The sequence below is a fragment of the Protopterus annectens genome, chromosome 14.part0, assembly GCF_019279795.1.
Source record: "Protopterus annectens isolate FY-2018-M chromosome 14.part0, PAN1.0, whole genome shotgun sequence".
NCBI classification, from domain to species: domain Eukaryota; kingdom Metazoa; phylum Chordata; order Ceratodontiformes; family Protopteridae; genus Protopterus; species Protopterus annectens.
This window is the reverse complement of record NC_056748.1, coordinates 184625774-184652266: the sequence shown is the minus strand read 5'-3', so window position 1 is coordinate 184652266 and position 26493 is coordinate 184625774. Positions and strand designations below refer to the sequence as shown.

Genomic DNA, 26493 nt, shown 5'->3' with positions numbered 1-26493 from the left:
ATATCGGTCCTGGGACTGCTTCTTTTTGGCATTTACTTTTCTGAAGTCAATGATAATATCAATGGCCTCTTACTGACTACATTTGCAGATGACTGAAAATTAGGAGCTGTCAATGAATTCCCCACTGACACAAATGTTCTCCAGGAAGGGCTGACATTGATAAACAACTGGCGTCAGAGGCATGGACTAAAACTAAATGCCAAGAAATGCATAATAGCATCCTTCGAGAAGTCATCTACCCCTGGTAACTATCATTTTGACAACACAGCCCTAAGAGTTTACCTAGTAGTCAGGACTTGGGAACACACACACACAGTAATCTAGCCTTTGATCAATACATGTCTACAGTAGTGAGGAAATCATTCTATGTTGTGCAACTCATAAACAAAGGTATGGCATCTAGGTCAAAGGAAGTCATTGTTCCACTGTATTTGGCATTCATCAGACCAATTATTGAGTACAATGCCCCCTTTGGTATGTACCCAACAAGGCATATCCAGCAATTAGTAAAGTCCACAGACACTCCTCACTAAAAGAGTACAGGGCATAAGTAACATGTCTTATGCAGACCACCTGAAGGACCTATCCCTGCATTCTGTCTCCTAAAGGCTGTTGAGAGCTCTATGCATCGCATTGTCAGACTGTACTCTGATGGACCTCCTGCATATCCACAAAACAAACAGCACCAGAACTACCCATTCTAAAAACGTAAACCTTGCCTGTGATATAACTAGGACCTGCTGGACAGACAGGTATGTATCACAGAAACTACCCCTTCTCTGGAACAGGCTCCCCATGTGAAGCAGAGTTCCTCTCTAATCCAATTTAAGTGTAACTTGGACAACTGGATGGGGAGCAGAAAATTCATCCCTGGTTTGGTTATCTATGTCTCCAATGAACAAAGGCATCTTGTAAATGATTCATCTCCCAGGTCCCTGCTTGTAAATGTTTCATCTCCCGAGCCTCTGCTTACACTAATCAAGGGTACCAAAACTTGTCAGAGATTTGTGATGCATGGCTAGGCTTAAAATGGCCCTTGTGGTCATTAGCTTAGTAAGCATCTATGAAGCAATAAACATAGCATTACCTTCATTAGACATTTTTTTTTAAAACCTACATAGGAGAAAAAGCTACATCTATGCTAGGTCCAGTTGTTTGGAATTGACTACCTACAGACGTGAGGAATCAAGAGACACTTTGATTATTTTGAAATAATCTAAAAGAACAAGTGTTTAAGGACACAAAATGCTCTTGGTTCAAGTATTTTGAGAACTAAGCTAGACCGGGAAAGGAGATTTTATCAGTAGAGATAACTACAAGCATGGTACAAAAATAGGCGAGAGAGAGATGAACCTTATCAGAAAAAAATTAGCAAAGAAACCCAAGGTATTGGGAACAAATAATTACAGAGAAAAAAGTTAGAGTGGGATGAGGCCAACCAGAGTCCCTCGTATGCTTTCTTGTGACATTCAGTTACACAACTTTGATTTGTAACCATGAACATGGAGTGGAATTAATAAGTGGACTCAGCTGGAAACTTGCTTAGAGTGCAACTACCCTTCTGTATTAGGCATTACTGTATCCTTGATAAAAAAAAAAAAACAATCCCTATATGCCCTCATCAATTACACAAAACTACACAACCTTCACTGACAGAAGACCAGGACCAACCTATGTCATACATGTATTGCACACAGTAATATTTGCAAAGACAAAGAGCCCAACTGGTCACTTACCCAAATTACAGACTCAGGTCATACTAAAATATTTACTGCCACAATCTATATTCCACCACCTGCAACCTTTATAAAACTAGAAAGCTTCTTAGAATCAATTGCCTCCATTACCAATCATAGCAAGTTAATCGTAATAGGGGATTATATTCTAAATTTATATGGCCCTGTCAAGATCAAACTTAAAAAAAAAATTCTATTATACAAAAGCCTTACACAAGTGGTTGCCTCAGGAACTAGATTAAACGTATCCACAAATAAATATACACTACTGGACATTATTTGTGCCAACTTTGCTGATGAATGCAATTCAGTACTTGTCCTTACCTTATAGATTTCTGCCTTGTATTAACTACTTGGCTCCTATGATCAGTCAAACTAACCCCTCACTGCATAACCATCAGACAAGTTACAGAATGCTTAGAGGATGCTCTAATTCATGATGCCAGTACTGTGAGCCCCTTTATTCTTCTAGTTGCCCTGAGGATGCATTACCTATATTTATTACCATTCTAATTCCACAAAATGCAGTTTACCAAGTAAAAACAAACTAAAAGCCACCAAAGTTGGCTTGTTTAATAATATCTCTCAACAGCTAGAAAACAAAGATAAAGCATAGAAAGAATTAAAGTAAGACCTCAACAATCTAAGCAAACACCAAATCTTCTTAATGCTATAAAAATATGTACATATTAGTAGTAACTCAGCTAAATCCAGCTACTTTACACAGCTTCAATGGTCACAAATGCACAATTCAAAGCAACTCTGGAGTACAGTTAAAAAAGTTATGCAGTGACAAAATTGTTAATGTTAGACAGAGTCAACCAAAAAATAAAACACAATATAAGCAGAGTACAACAGCATTTTCAAATTCCACTAAAGCAGGTCACCATGCCCACACCTATAGATATTCTGCATACCTACCTTAGCTATCCAAATTTTTACTTTAGAAACATTACTAAATAAAGTTCAGGATGAACTTAACATAATACCCTCTAACTCACAAGCACATTTTTTGTATGTTATGTCCTCTTCTAATACTTAAAAATGGAAGAAAGCAACCACTAAATCATACATTTAACCACTCACTATACACTATGCTTGTCCACTTGTGCTACCCTTTTCAAAGACAGTCTCCATAATCCCACTACCAGAAATTTTTCCCCCAAAACAGTTGAGGACTACAGACCAATAACCAACCGATATACCCTCTACTTAAACTCCTTGAAAAAAAATCTAAAACCAAATCTCAAAAATCTACATCTCATGGCACGATATCTTCTCAGACAGACAGCAAAGGCTTTAGATCAACATGAAGCACTTCACCTGCTGCATTAATACAAACTAACACTGTCCTCAACAACACAAATAAAGGAAAACACAATGGGTTATGTTCATAGACCCCAAAATAACTTTTGAATGTGAGGACCACAATCTACTGCTACAAAATGAAAAAGTGTACCATTGGTTTCAAAATTACATGCTGAACAGTCCCTAAGTGTAATGACACCACTGACTCTAACTGTGTACCTATCTATATGGAAGTACTTCAGGGATCAGTGTTCTCATTATTCATTAATGATCTCTCTTGGGATTTACCGAACATAAATATCATTTTATATGCTGATGACATCACCATTACTACAACTGTGCTTACAAAATCCTCAGGTCTGCACACTGCTTTTTGCAGTGTCAAGCGATTCATATCCATAAGTATATCAAATATTATAGCAATAACCCACACCTGGGTGTGGGTAATGCTGGATTTACCCACGGTTGGTGTGGTTTGGTCACGAGGGCGAAGCCCTAGTGGCCACACAAAGACAACCGTGGGTAAATCCAGCATTACCCACACCCAGGCGTGGGTTATTGCTATTATACAATGACATTATACAAAAATTACTTTTCCTAAATAATGGCATTGTATAATGCCTCCTTGCTACCCTTCCGCAGCTGTCTGGTATACTGCGGCAGTTCTGATGTACTGCACATGCATATGCTTACGCAGTACATCAGAGCTGTGGGGAAAAGCAACGGAGAAAGCAGGATCTCCATTGCTTTTTACAAACTGTTTAACATAGCGAGACAGCTTTAAAAAAAGCAACGGAGAATCTCCGTTGTTTTTTTTAAGGCTGTCTTGCTATGTTAAACCCATTTAACATAGCGAGACAGTTTTGAAAAAAGCAATGGAGAAAGCAAGATCTCCGTTGCTTTTTACAAAGTGTCTCGCTATGTTAAAGGAGTTTAACATAGCAAGACAGCTTTAAAAAAAGCAACGGAGAATCTCCTTTGCTTTTTTTAAAGCTGTCTCACTATGATAAACCCATTTAACATAGCGAGACACCTTTAAAAAAAGCAACGGAGATAGGAAGATCTCCGTTACTTTTTTTAAAGCTGTCTCGCTATGTTAAACTCGTTTAACATTGCGAGACAGTGTGTAAAAAGCAACGGAGATCTTGCGTTCTCCGTTGCTTTAAAAAAAAGTTATACTAATGGAAAAAGTCCGGGAGACCTGACCTTTTTCCATTACTATAACTCTGATTTACAACGTGTAAGCTGACCAATCAGCGTGCACATTTTAGAATATTAATGGGGGGTCGTTGTATAATATTTTATTTATCCCTATACAAGCATGTTAACAGCACATACAGGCAGCTGTACTCACCAGGAATAAGTACAGAACTAAATGAAAAAAAAAAACACTGATGGAATCACAATATCAAAAGGCTGTATTACAGAAGGAAGAAAACTGCGGCCAAAATTATGAGGTGTAGCACCAAGCAAGGTAAATGTACTCTTCATCAAGCTAAACAAACAGCTTAGAGGACAAATAAAGTCTAAGAAAGCCAAATTTAAGGTAAATCTGGCCTCCCGGGCCAAGGACAACTACAAAGCATTCTTTAGCTATGTCTGCAACCTCAAAGGCATACACAACTGTGTGCAGAGCTCACTATTAATGATGCTGCCAACACTAACCCAGAAGATGTTGGAAACCTACTGGCAGATAAATTCAGTGCTAACTCCCCTCCCCCATCAAATATAAATCCAGCTATCACTACGGAACAGGTCCTCAATGCTCTCTCTATGGCCAAGGATACACAATGATGGGCCCCAACAATATCCCAGAGTGCCTTCAAAATGAAATACAACTTATCAGGCCATATAGAAACATTATTTAACCATATCTTCTAAAAAGGCTTGATGCTTCATGAATGGAGTACGGGAACAGTCATCACTTTGCACAAAGGCAAGTTATCTATAGATCCTGAAAACTACAGACCATAAGCCTCAATAGTCTCAAATGCAAAGCCATGGAAAGAACTGTCACGGAAATGCTCAGTAATGATATAGGAAACCTTCAGTACTGGACCCAACTCAATTTGGTTTCGTCATGGACAGGTCATGCCTACTCAAGCCATGCATACTCAACCTGATGTACTTCTTTATGCAATGGATGACAGCAAACTCAAAGGCTAGGCATAAACCCTTATGCTGCCCAATGGATATCCAGCTGCCTCAAAGACAGGACCCAGGAAGTTAGAATTAGGTAGTCAACCTGTACAAGGAGGACAGTCACCAGTACAGTCTCTCAGGGATCAGTTCCTAGCCAGCTCCATTTTGGCATCTACTTCTCTGAAGTCAAGGCCAACTTCAAGGGCCACTGGCTGACCAAATCTGCAGATAACTGCAAGTTAAGAGGAGTCATAGAATCTTCCACCAACACTAACGTTCTATAAGAAGGGATGAAACAAACAAATCACTGGTATCAGAGCCACAGACTAAAACTAAATGTCAAGAAATGCATAACAATATCCTTCAGAAAGTCAGCAACCCATGGTAACTGCCATATTGACAACATACCCCTAAAAGTTGACCCAGCAGTCAGGGGCATGGGGAGTTCCATTGACAGCAATCTAGCCTTTCACCATCATGCGTCTGTGGTAGTGAGGAAATCATTCTATGCTATGCAACTTATTTCTAAGTCCAAGGAGGTTACTGTTCCACTGTATTCGGCACTCATTATAACTATCATTGCGTGCAATGATCCATTTTGCATGTACCTAACAAGGTGTATACAACAGTTGGAACTTCCACAGAGTTTTCTCCCTAAAAGAATACAGGGCATAAATAACATATCCTACTCAGACCACCTCAAGCCCTATCCCTGTATTCTGTCTCCTACAGGCTGCTGAGGGGAGCTCAATGCCTGGCATCTAAGGAATCATAGGACCCCATTCTGACGGACCTCCTGAATATTCACAAGACAAACAGCACCAGAATCACCCATTCTACAGACTTAAATCTTGCCTGTGATATAAACAGGACCTGCTAGAGAGAAAGGTATGTATACCACTTCTCTGGCAACGACTTCCCATCCATGGGAAGCAGAGGTCCTCCCTAACACAATTCAAGTGTAACTTGGAAAACTGGATGGGGAAACTAGAAATAAGCTTCCGGTTTAGCACCTATGCCTCTAATGGACACATGGCATCCTGTATATTGTTCATTTTCCAGGCCCCTTCTTGTAAATGTTTCCTCTCCCAAGCCTCTACTTACACTAACAAAGGTACCCAAAGTTTTAAGAATTTGTGATGCATGGCTAGCCTTATAAAGGTTCCAGTGGTTATTAGCCTAGCACACACCTATGAACCTTAAAATGATTTGAACAAGGTACTGCAAATGTTCCATTTGACTAAGTCTAATGCTATTTGGGACAACAAAAAGACTCAACACAGCCCCACCATATAGTTGATCCTCTCCAAAATCCAGTTCCTTTTGTCAATCATCAAAATACCTCAGCCTTCTGATATCTCAACATTCTTTTTTTTTTTTACCTTGTACAGACACCCAAATACAAAAATTATTTGCACATACCTCAGTTACCTACACAGTCTCCACTATGGTAACAAAAGAAGCAAAGCAACATAACATTTAATGTTCTAATCCCCAAGTTAAAATACTTAGTATCACTCAGCTTTATATTCCACTCAAAATTCAGTAAGCAGAAAATAAAATACTATGATTTATTCACCTCTGTGCCTCTCAAAAACCCCTTTGTACCACCCTGAATAAATGCAACTGGCTTCCTATTGAAACAATAGCCACCTTTCTACTAAATATCCTGACCTTTAAATTACAGAATTAATGCTATTTTCCCCACTTAGACAGTTCCTTCACAAAAGAGGCATCCTATTCCATTACAAATGCTGACTGCAGCTTCCTTATCAGGCATCTTAGACCTTAGTAGCTGCTGATAAACAGCTCCAAAATACCAGAACAAATTACATCAGAACATCATGTTTATCACTTATCTCAGACACTTTAAGGCAGTACTGAGGAAACTTTTTTCTTTCTAGGTCACTACTTGAACAATCACCAATAACTTACCTGACCCCATTCATATTCTTGCCAAACCAACAATCCTCAATGCTATCTTTATCAATAACAATCTCTTTTTTTTACATCCACTGCATTCCCTCCCTGTACACCCCTATCCCTTTTCCCTGCAATGAACTGTAATTCACTACATCCCCTTACCAGCAAAGATATCTTCACTTCTTCATCCTGGACTCTAATTACTTGCACAATATGCTAACAGTAAGTGTGTACAAATCACAATTACAGACGGTGCAGTGGTGCAGCAGTTGTGTTGTCGCCTCACAGCAACAGGTTTTCCACTCCAATTCTCAGCTGGGGTGCCTTCTGTGCTGAGTCTGTATGTCCTCCCTGTGTTCGTGTGGGTTTCCTCCGGGTGCTCTAGTTTCCTCCCACATTTACAAAGAAATGCTTCTGGAGCCTTTCTGCCAAGGCCTCCAATGAAAAGTGGCTTTGTTCCAAGTCAGACTTTCCCGGTTAACAAATGTTAAATAAAAATAAATAAATAAAATCACATACCATTATAAACTATAATCCTGTGGATTATATGGTCATCTTATCTTGCTCCTTAAAAACAATACTTCTTCAACTCTTTCTCTTATGTGAGTTTCACATTTTTATACTTGTACAATTTCTGAAATTTAGCTTACAGTACATGTTAACTTTAACATCTTCTGTTGATTACCTGTTTCTTAATGTACAATGGCGTAATACATTTTTGTATAAGACATTGTTTTTGTGCCCTTAGATACTGACTTTTTAAACTTATTACAAAAAATGTAAAACAATATTGAAAATATTTTATCAGCCCAGATAACTGCTCACTTGGTTCTGGCTTTAAAGCTATGCCGGTCACCACAGGTCAGGCTCAACTGGGAAAGGCTTTGCCGATTACAAACCAAGCCCAAATGGACCCTATGCCTACATGGACTTGTGATTCGATTTCAGAGTCTCGTCAAGGCAATTTAGAATTAGACCAAGTGATTCCGCTGCCTACACAATCGCAACAACAAACGCCTGCTTTTATCCAGCCAGATAGTTCAAAATCTGGCTATGTCAGTTTGCAGCGGATTCAACTGCAACAACGGATGCCTGCTTCTACAGTACCGGTATCAGAAATACTTCCACTGGCCGGCAACAACAGGACTGAGGAGTTGAACAACGCCAGTCCTTTACAGCCGTCATTGGATGTTTGGTTAGCTGAAAAGATTTCTCTTTCATGTGTCCCTCAGGTTACACAAGTAACAACTGAAATAGATGAAGGTAACAATGCCCTTTTTACCATTGTCACTGACTTGAAACTGTTGATGCCTACTTAGTTAAAATCAAAAAGTTACAGCTTGAAATTGTATATTTTCAAGAATGTTTGAAACTTAAAGTTGTGCCTAAACGTCTTAGGTGCCACCATTTTCCGACGGGGTTGAAAGCCGGTTCGTCTTTCCATGTGGACTTAATTAAATTATTCGACCGTCTGGGTCTTGAACTTCTAGAGGTAATCATTAAACACTACAATTTGTGGGTTGACAATTTATCTAAAATGGTAACTGATTTACACTGTAAAATCAAACGAGACCTTAATTTTGACCGTTATAAATTCGAGTATGGTCATGTATTTTCAAGTATAAATGACCACATGGCAGAGTTGAAATCCAATAAAATTAAAAAAACTGAGCAGAGATATACAAGCATACGAACAGGGTATTGCTTACCCTAAACCATCCTCAGCTCAGGTTTGGCGTAAACCCAATCCAAATATGCATGGTGATAAATCGGTCAGTGTTAGTCTGGGTAATGGTACCATCAATCCAAATCTTATCCATTTGGATATTAACACTGAAATGTTGGTTGCTGATGACGAGTCTGGTGCAAGTGTCAATCAGTCCGTTTCAGATGGAGATACAGGTGTAAGACGTAGTGAAAGACTACGCAATACTACTACCAACTCTAAGACTCAAGGCAACCATTACCAACAAAATCAAAATTCTTTTTTTCAGGAGATCAGTCTACCGGAGCAAGACCGAAGCAAAGAACTTTTTCATCGAACAACAAACAAAACATCAAGACCAAGAGGTGGAGGAAATAGTATTGGAACCCCTTCCACATCCTGACTATGATATGGTTAGTCGTGTACTTGTCCGTGAAAATCCGAATTACACCATGGACATCATGGGTGCATTCAGTGATAACAATATTATCTTTGAAACTAACACTGTTATTGTAAATAATGTGACATCTAATATTGACAATGATTTAGTCAGTGATGATTTGGATGAAGTAGATGAGGTAGATCTAATTGGGCAAGGAGAAGGCAGTAATGTTTTGCATAATCCAGTAATAACATCCAATAGTAAGGGTGATTTTAAAATTTATAACTATTCCAGCTCGAATATCACCAGAGAGATGGCTGACTTGTTATCAAAGGGTTATACTTTTGTACCAACCCAGAGATTAGATAAAGTGAAAACAATTATTGACATTAAATTATTTGTGAGAAAGTTGAATTTAATCTTGATGTTGGGTAAAACTACAACTAACCCTGACCCCTTTTTTGTTTCAAGTACCTTTAATCCACCCTTGAATCCAGTTCTACAAACATTTGAACAAATCTGTGAGTTGGATATTAGACAGATCCCACGATTTAACAAAAAAGTGGTGAAATGTAATATATCCAGTGATGAAAAAGATTTTTTAGCCTTTATTAAAACACAGAGGATAAGGGTGTGTAAACCAGATAAAGGTGGTGGGTTTGCAATATTCGACATCAGAGACTATGTCTCACGTATGGAAGAGCTACTTGATTCATCAGCCTACCAACTAAGCTCACGCTCCGAGGTAAATGGAGCTTATCAGCTGATTAATACATGTATCAAGGACCTGTTCATCGATGGTAGTATTGACCAGAAAACGTATAATTACTTTTCTGTGCCTTATCCACGGTACCCTTACATGTTTGGGATTCCCAAACTACACAAAAGTGTAGTCCTACCACCTCTTCGTCCACTAATTGATGGTCGTAATTCACCTACATACCCCATAGCGAAATTCGTGGACGACTTGTTAAAAAAGTATTTACTGCCAGAGGTTCAAGTGTGTAAAGATTCGTGGTCTTTCCTAGCAGATCTAAATAAAACTGAATACAACAGTGATTACAATTTTTTAACTATAGATGTTAAAGATCTGTATACTTGTATCCCCCACTCAGTGGGTATTGATTGGGAAGCTGCCAGATTAAAGCAGAATGGTGCATCTAGCAGTGAGATTAGCCTAGTAATCGAATTACTCGATTTAGTATTAACTAAAAACTATTTCTTGTTTGAGGAATCATTCTGCTTGCAAATATCTGGTATTGCAATGGGTTCCCCTTGTGGAAGGAGTTTTGCTAACATCGTTATGGCTCAATGGGAGAAAGAGTATGTGTTTAACAACCTTAATGTAACCAGTAAAATAGTATACTATACCAGATTTCTGGATGACATCTTTATATTGGTGAAGGGACCAGTTCATGTAGGGTCAGAACTATTGAAGTACTTCAATGATACAACCGACTTTCTTAGGTTTACCTCAATGTTTGGAACAGAGGAAATAGCATACTTAGATTTGTTAGTAGTAAAAAATAGATACTTACACTGTTATCAAGCAAGTATTTACAGGAAGGCAACGTATTCAAACGATTTTCTTCATTTTTCGAGTTGCCACCCGTTTCATCAGAAACGTTCAGTCGTTAAAGGCCAATTAGTAAGAGCGGCTCGCATTAACACACAGTTGTCTGATTTTTATAGTGAGTGTGACCGCCTTAAGTTGATGTTTCTGGATCATGGATATCCTGAAGACTTAATAGATAGGTTGACAGATGAAGTCACAGATAAGAGATTGAATGGTTTCTATTCACCAATATTAATGGTAAAACCCAAATGTGACACAATAATGGATGTACCAAGTAGGTCACTTGAAATAGTAACCCCTATGGATAGAAATGATAGTAGATCATTATCTAGTGTCAATAATTTCTGTTCAAAATTTATCACCACATTCACCTGTGACAGTCACCTAGTAATAGGTATACTAAAGAAAAACTGGGAGTTATTTAGATCATCCCCGATGTTATGGGAAAGATTAGGAGATACACCCCATACAATTTTTAGAAGGGGGAGGAATCTAAAAAATGTTTTTGAATCAGTAAATTTTGAGGCCACAAAGGTAACTGGTATGTTTAAATGTGAAGCATGTAATTATTGCAAGTTCATGGAAACTTCCAATAACTTTGTGGTCAATAATTTGAAATATAAAGTAAGATTCAAGTTCAATTGTAACTCCAAGTTTATAGTGTACCTTGCAAAGTGTAAACAGTGTAATGATTTCTATATTGGAAAAACAGAGCGTAAACTACGCGAGAGGGTTTACGAACACCAGTATGCAATTAACAAAAGAAAGATGGACAATGCATTAGCAAAGCATGTACAGTGTTTTCCTGGACATAGTTTTTTATACATGGCCATAAACCAAGTTAACACATCCCCAAGAGGGAGCCCTACACCAATTCTTTTAGAAGAGTTGGAACTAGCATGGAAAATCAGGCTAGACGCCTATAGTTTGCCCGGGCTAAATGATATGTGTTCAGTAACTTGTATTTTGAAAAATAAAAACGTGTAGATAGTATATTTTATATATAGTATACAATAAAATTGTGGGTCAACACACCATCATACCACATCCCATTGTTACATCAAGTCTATGTAGATGTAAATGTAAATTAAAGGTAGTCGAAATACTTTTTATACATATCCATAAAATAAAATAAAAATATATATATGCAAACATATGTTTCACATGTTTGCATAAATATTTATATATTAAGGGCAACACAAATATATTATATATTTGCAAATTATTTTATTTAATTGCAAGTATTTTATTGTATAATATGTAAGACACAATTGTTTCCTGTCAGTTTAAAGTGTGTTTTGGACATGTAGAGTGGTTTTAAGTATATATTTTTCATATACTGCAACTTTAAATTTTACAATCAGGGTAATGGATGTCAGCAGAACAATTTAAATTTGCGGTGATTTTAACTTACAAGGTCTTCTGAGGAAGTTTGTTTTAGTACAAACGAAAAGCGTTTGTTTATTATTGTGCTTAAAGTGTTGTACAATTGTTTCATCTTAGTAAACCTTCAATTTGATTTTGACTTCGCAAGCTGTTTTTGGTTATCTTCTGTTGATTACTTGTTTCTCAATGTACAATGGCATAATACATTTTTGTATAGGACATTGTTTTTGTGCCTTTAGATATTGACTTTTTAAACTTATTACAAAAAATGTAAAACAATATTGAAAATGCTGTCATTTTGACTTTCCGACTGGGTTATGTCTGAAAATGGTCCCTCGTTAGCAAATTTATAAATAAACAAAACTAAAATCTTGACCCATCACTCCTGTTTCTTTACTTCTTGTGTGAATGGCTATTAATATATCCTTGTGGACTCAGAACAGTATATTGCATTCATATGCGAAAAAATACTGTCGCATTTTATGCACAATTTTATTTCTCTTTTATGTATATAAAAATGTCTAGGTTAACTATCTAGCTAGAAGATGCTAAAAGAAAGTGGAATCCCTATTTACTTACTCATGGCATGGGATTCAAGTAACAGTAAAATAGCAGCCATTAATTTTATAATACCCAAATCTAATAATGTAATTCATATGAAAAAATATCCATATGTGGGAGATATACTTACATAGATTACAAAGAACTATCTAAGCCTATCATTTCAACTTTAGTATATGCACTGTGAAATAAGAAGTCATCTTTTTCAGCAATTACCAGTAGCTTTCTGCAGCTTTCCTAAGAATAAACTCAAAACTACCTATCCCTGTAGGAAGTGACCTCAGCACAAGAAGCTGTAGTAATTGGTTGTTTTGGACCATTTGTAGCTCTTTTGTAGTTCACTGTTTAAAATCCGCGTTTGCACAGCTTTGCGCGGTTGTGCGCATAGCGGTTAAACTTCTTCTGGCTCCGCCAGGTCTGCTCTTCAAATTTTCCCTTAAGGAAGCTCTACTCTTAGTATAATCAGACTACTCACTATATTATAAGCATAGCACTTGTTCTCAATACTTCTCTACTAAGTAAGCACTCTCGTACTAAGTAAAGCACTACATCTACTTACCACCCCTGTGAATATCCACTTCCCTTAAAGGTACACCACTCCCTTATACTGTTCTAGCATGTCGAGTGGTAGATTACTGGCGTCCTCTCCAGTTCAGCTGGTCAATCTGGGTATCTTGAGACAATCCTACAATTGTCTCATGTACACAGACAACCCTCTCCTCCTCCCAACAAACACAAATACATGTGAGAGATGCAACTATATAGCCAAACTGGAGGCTGAACTCTCTCAACTCAGGGCTGGCATGACCAGACAGGAGGAGATGGTAACCACACACACAACAATCCCAGTCCCACATAGACCTACCACAACTGCAAACCAAACACATAAAAAACAAAGACATACTCGAGGCTCTAATAAAAAACTTACCAAAACAACAGAGGCTCCCAAAGCAGACATCCAAAAATCCACCACCTCAAAACAAAACACATGCAACACATACTTCAATAAATCAGTGTGTCAACCAATCACAGCCCTTAAGGCCAAACACCATGCCTGATACACTAGTAATAGGTGACTCTATAGTCAGACACACTGATGTCCCGCTGACCAGGCTGAACAAGGAAAGGGTGACTGTGAGATGTCTATCGGGAGCTAGGATCCGCCACATAACACACGCACTCAAGTCACTCCAAAGCAAGTACAAATATGACTCCGTCATTGTCCATGCTGGTGTGAATGACCTGAGACGTACCTCCCTGGACTACATGAAAAGAGACATAGAGGAGCTCTCCGATTATGTAGCCCAGGCTGGTATGACCCTGACCCTGAGCAGCATCTTGCCCTCACCAAGAATGATACCACAATACAAAGACAAGATGATCAGCTTTAATAATTGGCTCAAGTACTGGTGTCATTCTAAGGGGATCCAATGTCTGTCTGCCTGGGATGACATGTTGGACAAGCCACGCTGCTTCGCAAGGGATGGCTTACACCTGTCACCACTGGGCTTCCGGATATTGGCTAAGGCTCTTGCCACCCCATAGTGCCTTTTAGGCAAGGCTCAAAAGGCAAACCCACCTCCTTAGAAAACAAAAATGGAAAAAAACTAAGGGTAATGCTGCTCAACGCCAGAAGTCTAAATCTCAAGATGCAGGCACTTGATGCACTCCTCAGCATGGAGAACATCGACGTCTGTGCAGTAACTGAAACCTGGTTCAAGGCTCCTGAGAGCACCCCAGCGCTACCAGGTTATACCTCGTATCATGCTTTTTCGGCCCCAAAACCCAGGCCGAACCACAAAGGGAGGGGGAGTGTGCATATTCATCAAGGACACCCACACCTCCAGGTTAGTAGCAACACATGAAGCATCAGAGACCATACAGGTGCAACTAACCATAGGCAAAACTGCTATACAACTGGTAGCATGTTACAGACCACCCTCCCAATCTCAAGAACCCCACTCAGCCTTCCTGAAGACATTGGAGGATATGAATGTATCACAAAATACCATCATACTGGGAGACTTCAACTACCCAAACATAGATTGGGTACATTATTCTAGCCCTAATACCCTAGCCCAAAGGTTCCTGGAATTCATAAATTCAAATGCACTGGAACAACTAGTCACCTCTCCCACTAGGGGAGATAATATACTAGACCTGATCATCACAAACGTGGGGACAAAATGCTCCACACCGGAAGTATACCCCTCACTAGTGAGATCTGACCACAAATTAATCACCCTGGATATACATATCCCACCTCCACCCCCAGCACAAAAGACCACAGTGAAAAACTTCTCAAAAGCAGACTTCACTCTTCTTAAGACTGAGATGGTATCCTTTAAGCCCACTGTGCCAGTGGATACCACATCCCACAATGCCGAATCCTTCACAAATGCTTTCTATGGACATCTCCAAGAATGCATGGATCATGCAATCCCAAATAAATCCAAGTCCCTCTCCACCAAAGGCAAGCGTCCTGTCTTTTGGACCTCAGCCATTAACAAATTGTATAACAAAAGAAGGAAGCTACTGCACGTCAGAGCAAAATCCCATGAAGGGAAGACATCTCTGATCAACATTAGCAGAAAACTACGTTCTCTCATAAAAAAATCCAAGGCCAACTTTGAGAGAAAAATCGCTAAGGACACTAAAGATAACCACAAAGCCTTCTTCAGCTATGTTAGAAACCTGGGCGGAAACCCTCAGATATGCTCAGAGTTGGTTCACAACAACAAAAATACACTGAACCCACAGATATTGCCAACATTCTGGCTGACAGGTTCAGTGCAAATTTCTCCCCTCCCTCACCCCCAAAAGAAGAAATACTTATTCCAGCTGAATGTAATCTCCCTGTCATCTCAGATGTCCAAGTGAGAACCGCCCTAAACAAAGCTAAAAACACAGCATCAATGGGACCTGACGGTATCCCGGGTTGCGTGTTACGTGAACTCCAAGAGGAGCTAAACCCACACATAAAAATGCTATTTAACCTTAGCCTTACTTCGGGATATGTACCTGAACATTGGCGTACAGCAACAGTGGTCCCACTCCACAAAGGGGGTGCCTCTACAGACCCTGGAAACTACCGCCCCATAAGCTTAACCAGCCTGGTCTGCAAAGCTATGGAAAGAATCATTATGGAACTCATAAACAGAGACATAGGGGACCTACAGACACTTGACCCCACCCAGTTCGGCTTTGTAAAGGGCAGATCCTGCCTTTTGAACCTGGTTGACTTTTTTGAAACAGTCACTAGAGCCATTGATGAGGGCAAAGCAGTCCATACAGCCTACCTGGACTTAGCTAAGGCCTTCGACACAATACCCCACTCAGGCATCATAGAAAAGCTCAACAGCTTAAACGTAAACCCTTATGTCACTAGATGGGTTGCAAACTGGCTAAAGGACAGAACCCATAAAGTTAAAATCGCTGGAGCAATGTCAGACTCAAAGCCAGTCACAAGTGGTGTCCCACAGGGATCTGTCCTGGGACCCCTCTTGTTCGGCATTTATTTCCGAGATGTTAAAACAAACATGGGAGGGCTGTGGCTGACAAATTTCGCAGATGACTGCAAACTAGGCGCCATAGTCGATACACCAGCGGACACATACATCCTACAAAAAGGCCTCACAGAAATGGACAACTGGTGCCGGAGTCACAGCCTTAAACTAAATGCCAAAAAATGTATAGTCATCCCCTTTGGGAAAAACAAAGTACCCACAAATTATCACATAGACAGCAACCCACTGAGTACGGAAAAAGTAATCAGAGACCTAGGGACCCAAGTCGACAGTGACCTCTCATTTGACACCCACGTTGCCAAAGTGGTTAGAAAAACATTCTACCTTGCACACCTCATCATGAAGGGATTCACATCCAGATCCAAGGATGTCATTGTACCCCTATACTCCTCCCTCGTCAGACCCATGATTGAGTACAATGCCCCATTTGGTATGTACCTCACCCGGCATTTGCAACAGCTGGAGAGACCACAAAAGTACCTCACCAAGAGGATCAAGGGTCTCCAACATATGTCTTATTCTGCCAGACTAAAGAAACTTCAGCTCTATTCAGTAGCATACAGCCTGCTCAGAGGTGATCTCTGCCTGACGTACAAGGCCATGTCCAATCAGGATCTGATGGACATGCTCCACCTCAAAAAATCCAAATCCATCAGGACCACGAGAGCTAAAGACTTAAACCTCGGCACAAGGATGAATAGGACATGCTGGTGGGATAGATTCATAACCCAGAGGCTTCCCATGCTTTGGAACAAGATCCCAGTTCATATTAGGCAGAGCCCCTCACTGACTCTCTTCAAGAGAAATCTTGATGAGTGGATGGGAGATCGTAAGTTTACCCCAGGGGTCACATCTATGTCACTGCTAGACAGGGGCACAGAAAACTAATTCTGTTATATAAGGGGACCTTCATTGTGTCACTACTAGACAGAGGCACAGTATTCTAAATTTATTCTGTACATTTTTTGTACCATTTCATGGGGTGGCAAAAGCCACATCACTATGGCTAGGCTTACAAATGCCCCAGGGCAGATAGCCTTGTACTATACTATGAAACTATGTAACTATATTGATAGGAGACTAGAACATAACTCTAGGCCATACTCTAGATAAAAAGGCTCCAGCATATCATGTGCTTTAACAGCTCTTTCAGTATTGAAAGATATTTTGTTTGCTCATGATCTTAGTGGCATTTTATAAATTCCTCCATCCTAATGGAACCAATTTTACTTAATACTCACATCTACAAAAAACATGGGTGAGGTTAGTGTTTTTAATAGTGACAGCATTACAATCATTATGTATTTGATTTCATTACTACTCTATGCAATTTATCTGATCATTTTTCAATGTCTAAGAAATGTAACTTTATAAACATTTAATTATAAATGTAAAGGGAATCTGTTAAAAGATGAGATGGCCTTGAACAAGACAATATAAGAGTTCAAAGTTTATGACTAGGTAATAACCACATCTTTTATGATGCAAAAAGGGGCTGGTGAAAATCAGTTACTTTAAGTTAATCACTTCTGTTTCAAACAAGGAAAAAAAATTATGCTGAAGACAGTCTTTTTGGAATAAAACATTTCAAAGCTGGACAAGGAACTTCAAAATCAGTCCTGAGAAGAAAAGTTTACCTGTTTATCAGACTTACAAAGCAAATTTAAAAACATACATGCTGAGAATCAACTGCATTTTGGAGAAAACATTTCATCTAGATATTTAGACTGTGGTAGTATTCTTTTAACTTCCATTTTAAAACGAAAGTGCACAGTGATAACATACGAAAAAATGACAAGTCTCCAGAAATTTTCCACTAACTAAAAGACAAATTTCTCTATGAATCTGCCCAACTCATCAATAAACATTACCAAATCCATGTCATATTTCCAGCTTTCACCAGCCCACCTTTATCACAGGACTCTTTATTAAAAAGAAAAAAAAATGAAGCCATTGACAAAAAAAAAAAAAAAAAGATCCAGCAGTGGGTGGTATCAGGCTTGTCTTTTATAAAACTTTAGAGATGGCTACTGCCTCTGTACTGCTTAACTTACAAAAGTACAAACAGAGAAATAATATTAAAGACCTATATTTTAATCAATCAAGGATGATATACGTTTTGAAACCAAATGCAGATCACTTTAATTACCAGTTAAAGACCATTGTTATTAATTATACTTCATAGTTCAAAGTATACCTGTGTTTAGACCAGAGACCAAAGCACAGACTGCACATTTTCAGAGCATGCCAAATGGCCAGCCCTAGAATCTAGCAACGTCTTAAATGTGCTCATAGATTTGGACTTGTGTATTATAAATTGGGAATATATTCTATAAACAATGTTGTAGGAAGCTTATACCCATGACTATAGCCAAAATATGCCAATCTGTGGCAAACTTTATGATTTCAAATTTTCAAGTAGTCTTTATGCAAGTCAGTCAAACTATGGATAATTTAATGCTAAAGCTTATTCTCTATTACAATGATTTAGTACCTAAATAATAAGTGGTTTTCTCTCTGATTGGTTTTAAGGCATTCAACACAGTCATTATTCCCTTCCTATTTATCTTCAAGAAATAAACTACTTTCCCCCTAATTTTCATCATATAATTGGATCATTTTATAATTCACACTCTACAGAGCTATCCATAAACAGCTTAACTTCTGTCCCTTTCAAAGTTAACACTAGACCTACACAAGGTTACCCTTTTTCTCTTTTCCTTTTTAACTTTTCTTTAGAACCTTTTTTTCAAAGAAGTGCAACCACACATTAATTAATACATGACATCAGGTTCACAGGTATACCTACCAAAAATGCTTCATTTGTAGATGATGTCTGGTTATATTTAGACAATCCTTTAAGTTCCTTAAAAATTAGAAATAATCAAAGATTACAGCAAAGTAGCTAACTACAAACTACATTTAAATAAAGCAACTCTACTTCCATTCAGTCATAATTTACCTTAACTTACTTGTATAATTTCATATATCCCTACAAGAACTAAAATATTTGTGGATGAAATCCAAAATTGATCAAAAAATATTTGTCCGGGCTAATTGTAAAAACATCTGATTCAATAAATGTAATTTGTACAGATAAAATGTATTTAAATTCAGCCTTCTAGTTAAGGACTCAGTTCCAAAAATGAACATTTTCTATGTTTTCTTCCTGTAAAAATAGTGTTTCAGTTATTACCAATTATTACTTAAAGCAATTTCAGGTATTAATCTCTAGATTTGCTTGGAATGGAAAAAGTTCATGAACCGATTTAAAAAAAAATCAGATACAAAGGAAAAATAAGGACTTATGAGTTCCTAACCTAAAGTTATACTACAGTGTTTCTCATATATTTGTTACTGAAATTCGCAGGATATCAGAGAAACCAGTTATAAATGAAAGTTATGTACTTGCTATAACGTACAGTTGTGTAAAATCTTACTGTAACAGTAGATGTCCTTTCCTTCAGTGTTGCAGTATTCCTTACATCTTGGGATTCCCTACCTTAGGCAGCCCGATGTCTGGCTAGTATACAAAAGCCTACTGTTGCTTTAAGGTATGCCATACGTCACACATATGCTCCTTGTACAGCGTAGGGCATAAAGGTGATGTCCGGATGTACCATCCTCAAAACTGATAGCTCCAGCAGGAATGCCAGTCCAAGGAAAACCAACAGGCAACCAGTACACCCAGGAAGGAAATGGACCAGGGGGAGGAGGGAGGAAGTGAATACTGCAACAGTAAAGAAAGGACATCTACTGCTACAGTAGGATTGTGCACAACTGTACTATCCTTCCATTCACATGTTGCAGTATTCCTTACATCTTGGAAGAGTGCCAAAGCTCAAGAAAAAACTTGGGAGGAGGAAAGACCAGTATAGCCCTCTAGGAAGCCATGAAGGATGGACTTAGCAAAACCAGCTCTAGCTCTAGAGATTCCATCCAACTTGCAGTGCTTGGTGAAAGTATGCATACAAGTCCAGGTAGCTGCTTCAAGAATAGAGTTAGTATCCAAACCCTTGAAAAAAGCACCAGAAGAAGCCACAGCTCTAGCAGAATGAGCCTTTAGAGAAGAAGGAAGGCTCCGACCATGAAAAGGATAACAAAATGAGATAGCCTTAGAGATACAAGAAGAAATACTTTGCTTGGATACAACTAAATCTAGGGACCTATGATGAAAAGAAACAAACAACTCAGATTTTCTAATAAACTTAGTCTTATCCAAATAAAATCTGAGTTGTCTATGTACATCCAAAGTATGCAGCACCTTCTCACTGGCACATTGCAGAGAGGGGGAAAAAGCAGGCAAATGAATAAACTGATTAAGTGACAACTCATTAACCACCTTGGTCATAAAAGAAGGATTAGTAAACAAGGACAGCTTGTCCTTATGAAACACCAAAAAAGGAGGACAAGCCATAAGGGCTTGAAGCTCAGACACCTCTCTGGCAGAAGTAAGGGCCAAAAAAAGAACAGTCTTCTAATAGCAATGTTGCAAGGATGCTGAAACAGCAGGCTCAAAAGAAACCTGAGTCAACTTCTCTAAAACAAAATTAAGATCCCAGGGAGGAGGAACAAGCTTCCTGGGAGGCCTAATATGAAGGACACCTTTAAGGAATTGTTTAGCCTCAAATCAGAAACTAAAGGAGATGATAAAGGCAGACAAGCAGAGACAACTGATAAGTGGGCCTTAATGGAAGAATAGGCCAAACCAGCATTGAGAAATTCACATAAATAAGAAATAACCAAAGAAACATCCACAGTAAGTGGATGCAGGTTATGAGAAAGACAAAAAACAGAAAACTTCTTCCATTTGGATAAGTAGGACTTCCTAGTATTGGGTCTCCTGGCCTCCTGCAGGATCATAAGCATGTCTTCTGAAAAAAGGTGTCTATGTGGAATCAAAATCCTATCATCCACATTGTCAGTTGAATATTGGACATGTGGGGATGGATGAGAGATCCCTTGTCTTCTATAAGTAGGTCCACCCTGTGAGGTAAATTGTGATGACTGCCCTTGGCTAAATGCAGAAGAAGAGTAAACCAATGCTGCCTTGGCCAAAAGGGAGTGAACAACAAGATTTTGGAAGTGTCCTGTTGAATTCTGAATAGGACGTTTCAAATAAGAGGAAGGGGATGGAATACATAAAGAAAATCCCCTTCCAAGAAAAAAAGAGAGGGCATCCACCTTCTACACCAGAGGACCTGGGACTATGGCTCAAAACAGAGGAAGTTGTCTGTTCAGAGGAGAGCCAATAATATCTACTTGAGGAGTACCCCACTGGCGGACAGTGTATAGTAACACATCCTTGTGAAGCATCCATTCGTGGGACTGAATTAAGGACCTACTCACAGTGTCTGCCATAATGTAAACTGTCTGAAGAGTCACTTGATACTGGACAGCAAGATTCCATACAAGGAGTGGCAACTGGCAAATAAGGTAAGATCTTGTTCCCCCTGTTTGTTTATACACCACATCATTGTGGTATTATCTGTAAATACCATAACAGGTTCTGGGGAGAAAAGAGGAAGAAAAGCCTGAAGAGCCAGAAGAAGAGCTCTCATCCTTTTGACACTGATGTGCTCCTTCTGCTGAAGAGGCAACCACACTCCCTATACCTTTAGGGAGCCAAAAACTGCTCCCCATCCCACATATGAAGCATTGGTGAACAGCTCCTGAGAGGGAAGAGGGGGATTAATGATTCAAAAGGTCTCAAAGTACCTCAGGGGAAAAAGGAAGTTGTTTCTGAGGAGTGTGAGGAATGACTATAAAGGAGGGGACAGGATTTCCATACCATGAAATACCTCTGGTGAATAGTGGACAGAATCAGAGTAATTAGAAGCCAAACATGAAGTGAGAAAAAGGTGAAGAGAAACAGGAACCTGGCTGCGAAGAGACAGAAGGTCAGACAGCACCTGGCTTATCTGGAAAGGAAGACTTCTGAGTCCCTGAAGTCTGAGTAGCCTTAACAGGAAGAACTCATTTGCCACTCTTTTGCCCTTAGTAGGAGGGCGAGACTGCCTGTGAACAAAGGCAAGCTTACAGGGGTAGTTTCTTTGAAATTTAGGCACAGGAGAGATAAATACATGTTTGAGTTTCTGTAAGGCCTTCCCCTTATTCTAAAGGGACTTCAACCAGCACAGCTTCCCCAAGAAGTGTTTATCAAGAGGGGAATCCATCAACCTAGCCTTGATATCATCAGGCAATGGCTGAAGTTGAAGCCAAAAATACCTCCTCATCACTGAGCCAAAAGCAGCAGCCCTAGAAGAGGCATTTGCTGCATAACTACACTTGATGGAATGACGAACCACCTGAGAGGAAGTCCCTAACAGGGAAAGAGCACAAGTTTTACCCTCAGAGTCTGGGAGATCAGAAATAACCTGACAAGCCTGAGAAAAAAAAGCCAACACATACCTGGACACATGGGTCTGATAATTAATAGTCCTAAAAGCGGTCTATATTACATAATCAAACATTTAAAAGTTCGAACGTCATATGGTCGAGACCATATGATTGAACTTTTAAAAGTTTGAAAATGTAATAAAAAGTAAAAACCTACCTGAACAGTTTAACTAGGAGGTCAAGCCTCCCTGCACCCCCCTCCCGATCTTTAAATATACCAACTCCGAGGTCACACTACAGTGCAGAAAAGGGAAATTTCCCATTCCGCACTGTATGGAGATCTCCGTTGAAATGTTCAAACTTTTAAAAGTTCGATCATATGGTGTCGACCATATGACGTTCAAACTTTTAAGAGTTTGACAATATGATATAGACCCCTAAAAGCCAAGGTAGCCAAGGTGTAAATCTTAACTAGCCTTTCAATGGTTCTGCTATCTTCATCAGAAGGCAGTAACTTGGGCGAAGAAAATAGATGAGAGAGCTTGTCAGAGGGTACAGACACCACTGACGGGTCAGCAGCAGGACATTTGCATAAAAGTTACAATCTTTAGGCACCCCATCATCCTGGAGATTGTGTCCCCAAAAGAAATTTCTTCAAAGGGAGTATCAAGACTGTTAGATTCCTATTCCTCTGACCCATAGTCCAAAGCAGAAGAAATCTGGAAAGATTAAGCATGGGATTCCTCATCAAAGGAATCCTGTTCCCTGGGTCTTTTAAGGGGAGTAGAGGACCAAGGGGGAGGTGGAACAGAAACCCCATGAGAAAGTTTTAATGCCTTCAAAGCATCAAACAAACCCTGAGTCAAGGCCTGCCACTAACTCTGTGGATCTCTATGAGTAGGAGAGAGATGTTTAGTATTTTGTTTTTTCTTTAATGGGACGTCTGCCCTGTGAACCTTAGAAGGCTCTGACCTAGGACGGCATTCAATAAAGGTAGCTGGGACTTCTTCCCTAAATAAAATTTAAGGAACACCCCAGGTCCGTGGAAATAATCAACCAGCCTTCCCCTTGACCATCAGAAACAGATGTCTGTAAAGCCTCATTGGTCGTGCAGAAAGCCGGATCCCCGCCGGCCTCCAACCCGATGGCGGCAGAGAAATCCAACAACAAAGTTAGGTGAACCTCTGGGTTCTCACTGACCTTAGAAGAAACGTCCGGCAGAGGCTGGACAGCAAAAGATTCCACGTTGGTTTCTTAAGCTTCTTCTTCCCTAATTGCTGAATCTCGGGGCGAGAAGTTTCTTCCTCAGTATCCTTAGTGAAAAGCTTAAGTCACTGATTCACTAGATACATGGCAAGGGAAGAAAGCCTACTTCGCACAGTCTTTGCCACGAAAGCCTGACAGATAGAGCAGGTCGTGAGAGGCACCTAGGCAAAATAAGCACTGTTCTTGACAGTCTTTATGGGGAATCTGTCTCCCACACTGGTATTTACCCTTCCTGGATGACATTAACCCCTAGAAGCAACAAAACAAATCAAGAAAAATCAAAACTCCAATAGGTCACATATCTGCAATGGCTCAGAAATCAGCAAACAGGATGTAGGCATTCAGGCCTAAGATCAAGAGATGGGATTGGACTGGTGGGAAAGATAAAGGCTTTCAGACCAGTGATCAAGAGATGCATTCAGACTGGTGGCAAAGATGTTCTTAGGATGGTACGTCTGGACATCACCTTTATGCCCTACGCTATATGAAGAGCACACGTGTGATGAACGGCTAATTTAAAGCAAGAGTAGTCTTCTGTATACTGGCCTGACATCGGGCTGCCTGAGGCAGGGAATCCCAAGATGTAAGGAACACTGCAACACGTGAATAGAAGGAAATCAACAGATCCATGCTGTTTTGTTCAATCCTGCTCATCAGCTGGGTTACTGGATCCAACCTTAGCACTTTTTTCAAGAGCTTGGATCCAGGGCTCTGACTCCACCCCTACCCATAATTCCCTCTGGTCCCCAGATTACCTCAGATGGAGTTCACCTTCTTGTAGCTAGCACTTCACCTAGTGAGTACAACACAGACCTAAGAATCTATAAATGAACAACCAGGAACATGACAGCAGTTGGCTGTCAAAAAGACAAGGCCCTTGGTCAGGTCCAACAAATCAGTTGGGAACCAAAAGAGTGAAAATTTAGGAAGGGGTATGGAGGGAGGGAATGTTGAACCAGACGGAACAAGACATCACAAATCTAGTATTATGGTAAGTACATAACTTTCATATCTGATGTTATCTTTTCCATTTGGCTCAACATTTGGGACAAATTCAAAAGATCCCCAAAAAGCAGGTCAGTCTCATGGAAGGATATGCATTTGATGAACACCTGGGGACTGCGGTGAGTCCAAAGAGCAGTTCTCTGAATTGAAAATCAGTGGATTCCAGCTGGAAACAGAGAAATCATCAGGGCTGCCTTGCAACCTTGATATGATAGCATTTGTCCTGGAGATCTATTGAGCACACCCAGTTGTCTTTCCTTAGTCCATACAGCCTACCTTGACCTTGCAAAGGCTTTCGACACAATACCCCACTCGGGTATTGTAGAAAAACTTACCAGCTTAAATGTAAACCCATATGTCACAAGATGGGTTGCAAACTGGCTTAAGGACAGAACCCACAGGGTTAGAGTTGCTGGCGCTGTGTCAGACTCCAAGCCGGTCACAAGTGGTGTCCCACAGGGCTCGGTCCTTGGCCCCCTATTGTTTGGCATCTACTTCTCAGAAGTACAGGCCAACATGGGAGGACTTTGGCTGACAAAGTTTGCAGACGACTGCAAACTGGCCCCATAGTGGAAAGTGCATCGGACACAGATATCCTTCAGAAGGGACTCACGGAAACAGATAGCTGGTGCCAGAGCCATGGCCTGAAGTTAAACGCCAAAAATGTATAGTCATACCCTTCGGGAAAAACAAGGTAACCCCAAGCTACCATATAGGTGGCAATCCACTAAGCACAGAAGAGGTTATCAGGGACCTGGGGACCCAGGTTGACAGTGGCCTTTCTTTTGACACTCACATTGCTAAAGTGGTTAGAAAGACCTTCTACATTGCCCACCTGATCATGAAGGGATTCACATCCAGATCTAGTGAGGTCATTGTTCCCTGTACTCTTCACTTATCAGACCAATGATCGAGTACAATGCCCCATTCAGGATGTATCTCACCCGACATCTGCAGCAATTGGAGAGACCCCAAAAGTTCCTCACCAAAAGGATAAAGGGACTCCAAAATCTGTCATATGCTGCCAGATTGAAGAAACTCCAGCTCTATTCAGTCGCATACCGTCTGCTCAGAGGTGACATGTGCCTGACATACAAGGCCATGTCCAACCCGGAATTAATGGACATGCTCCACCTCAAAAAATCCAAATCCACCAAAACCACTAGAGCAAGCGACTTAAACCTTAGCACGGATATAAATAGGAAGTGCTGGAGGGATAGATTTATCACTCAGAGACTCCCTATGCTGTGGAATAAAATCCCGGTCCATGTGAGGCAGAGCACCTCGCTGACTCTGTTCAAGAGAAATCTGGACCTGTGGATGGGAGATCGTAGGTTTACCCCAGGAATCATCTCTGTGTCACTGCTGGACAGAGGCACAACAAACTAATGGGCACAGTATTTTTTCATATAAGGGGTGGCGTAAGCCACAATAATTTGGGCTAGGCTTATAAATGCCTTAGGGCAGATAGCCTAGTATAAACCTATGAACCTATGAACCTAAAAGAGGTAGAATGGAATTAACTCTGACCATCTAGAACTATATCTGTTTCACAAAACTGGCTGAGGTAACTTAGGTCCAGAATGGGCCTGTTATTCCTGGTTTTCTTTGGAGCCAAAAGGAACCCTGAACAGACT

At 39.9% G+C, this 26493-nt stretch overlaps 1 protein-coding gene across 3 annotated transcripts in view; it reads right to left on the bottom strand.

Annotated features, from left to right (window-relative positions):
- FAF1 (Fas associated factor 1) overlaps window positions 1-26493 on the bottom strand; it is a 5915525-nt gene that overhangs the window by 1087597 nt on the left and 4801435 nt on the right. For 2 of the 3 annotated variants that reach the window (XM_044055943.1, XM_044055942.1), the window contains exon 17: window positions 19056-19112. The exons of the other annotated variant lie outside the window; for it this stretch is intronic. In XM_044055943.1, the coding sequence (XP_043911878.1) occupies window positions 19056-19112 (57 nt within the window). The remainder of the gene's footprint in view (window positions 1-19055; window positions 19113-26493) is intronic. 3 annotated transcript variants of the gene reach the window in all.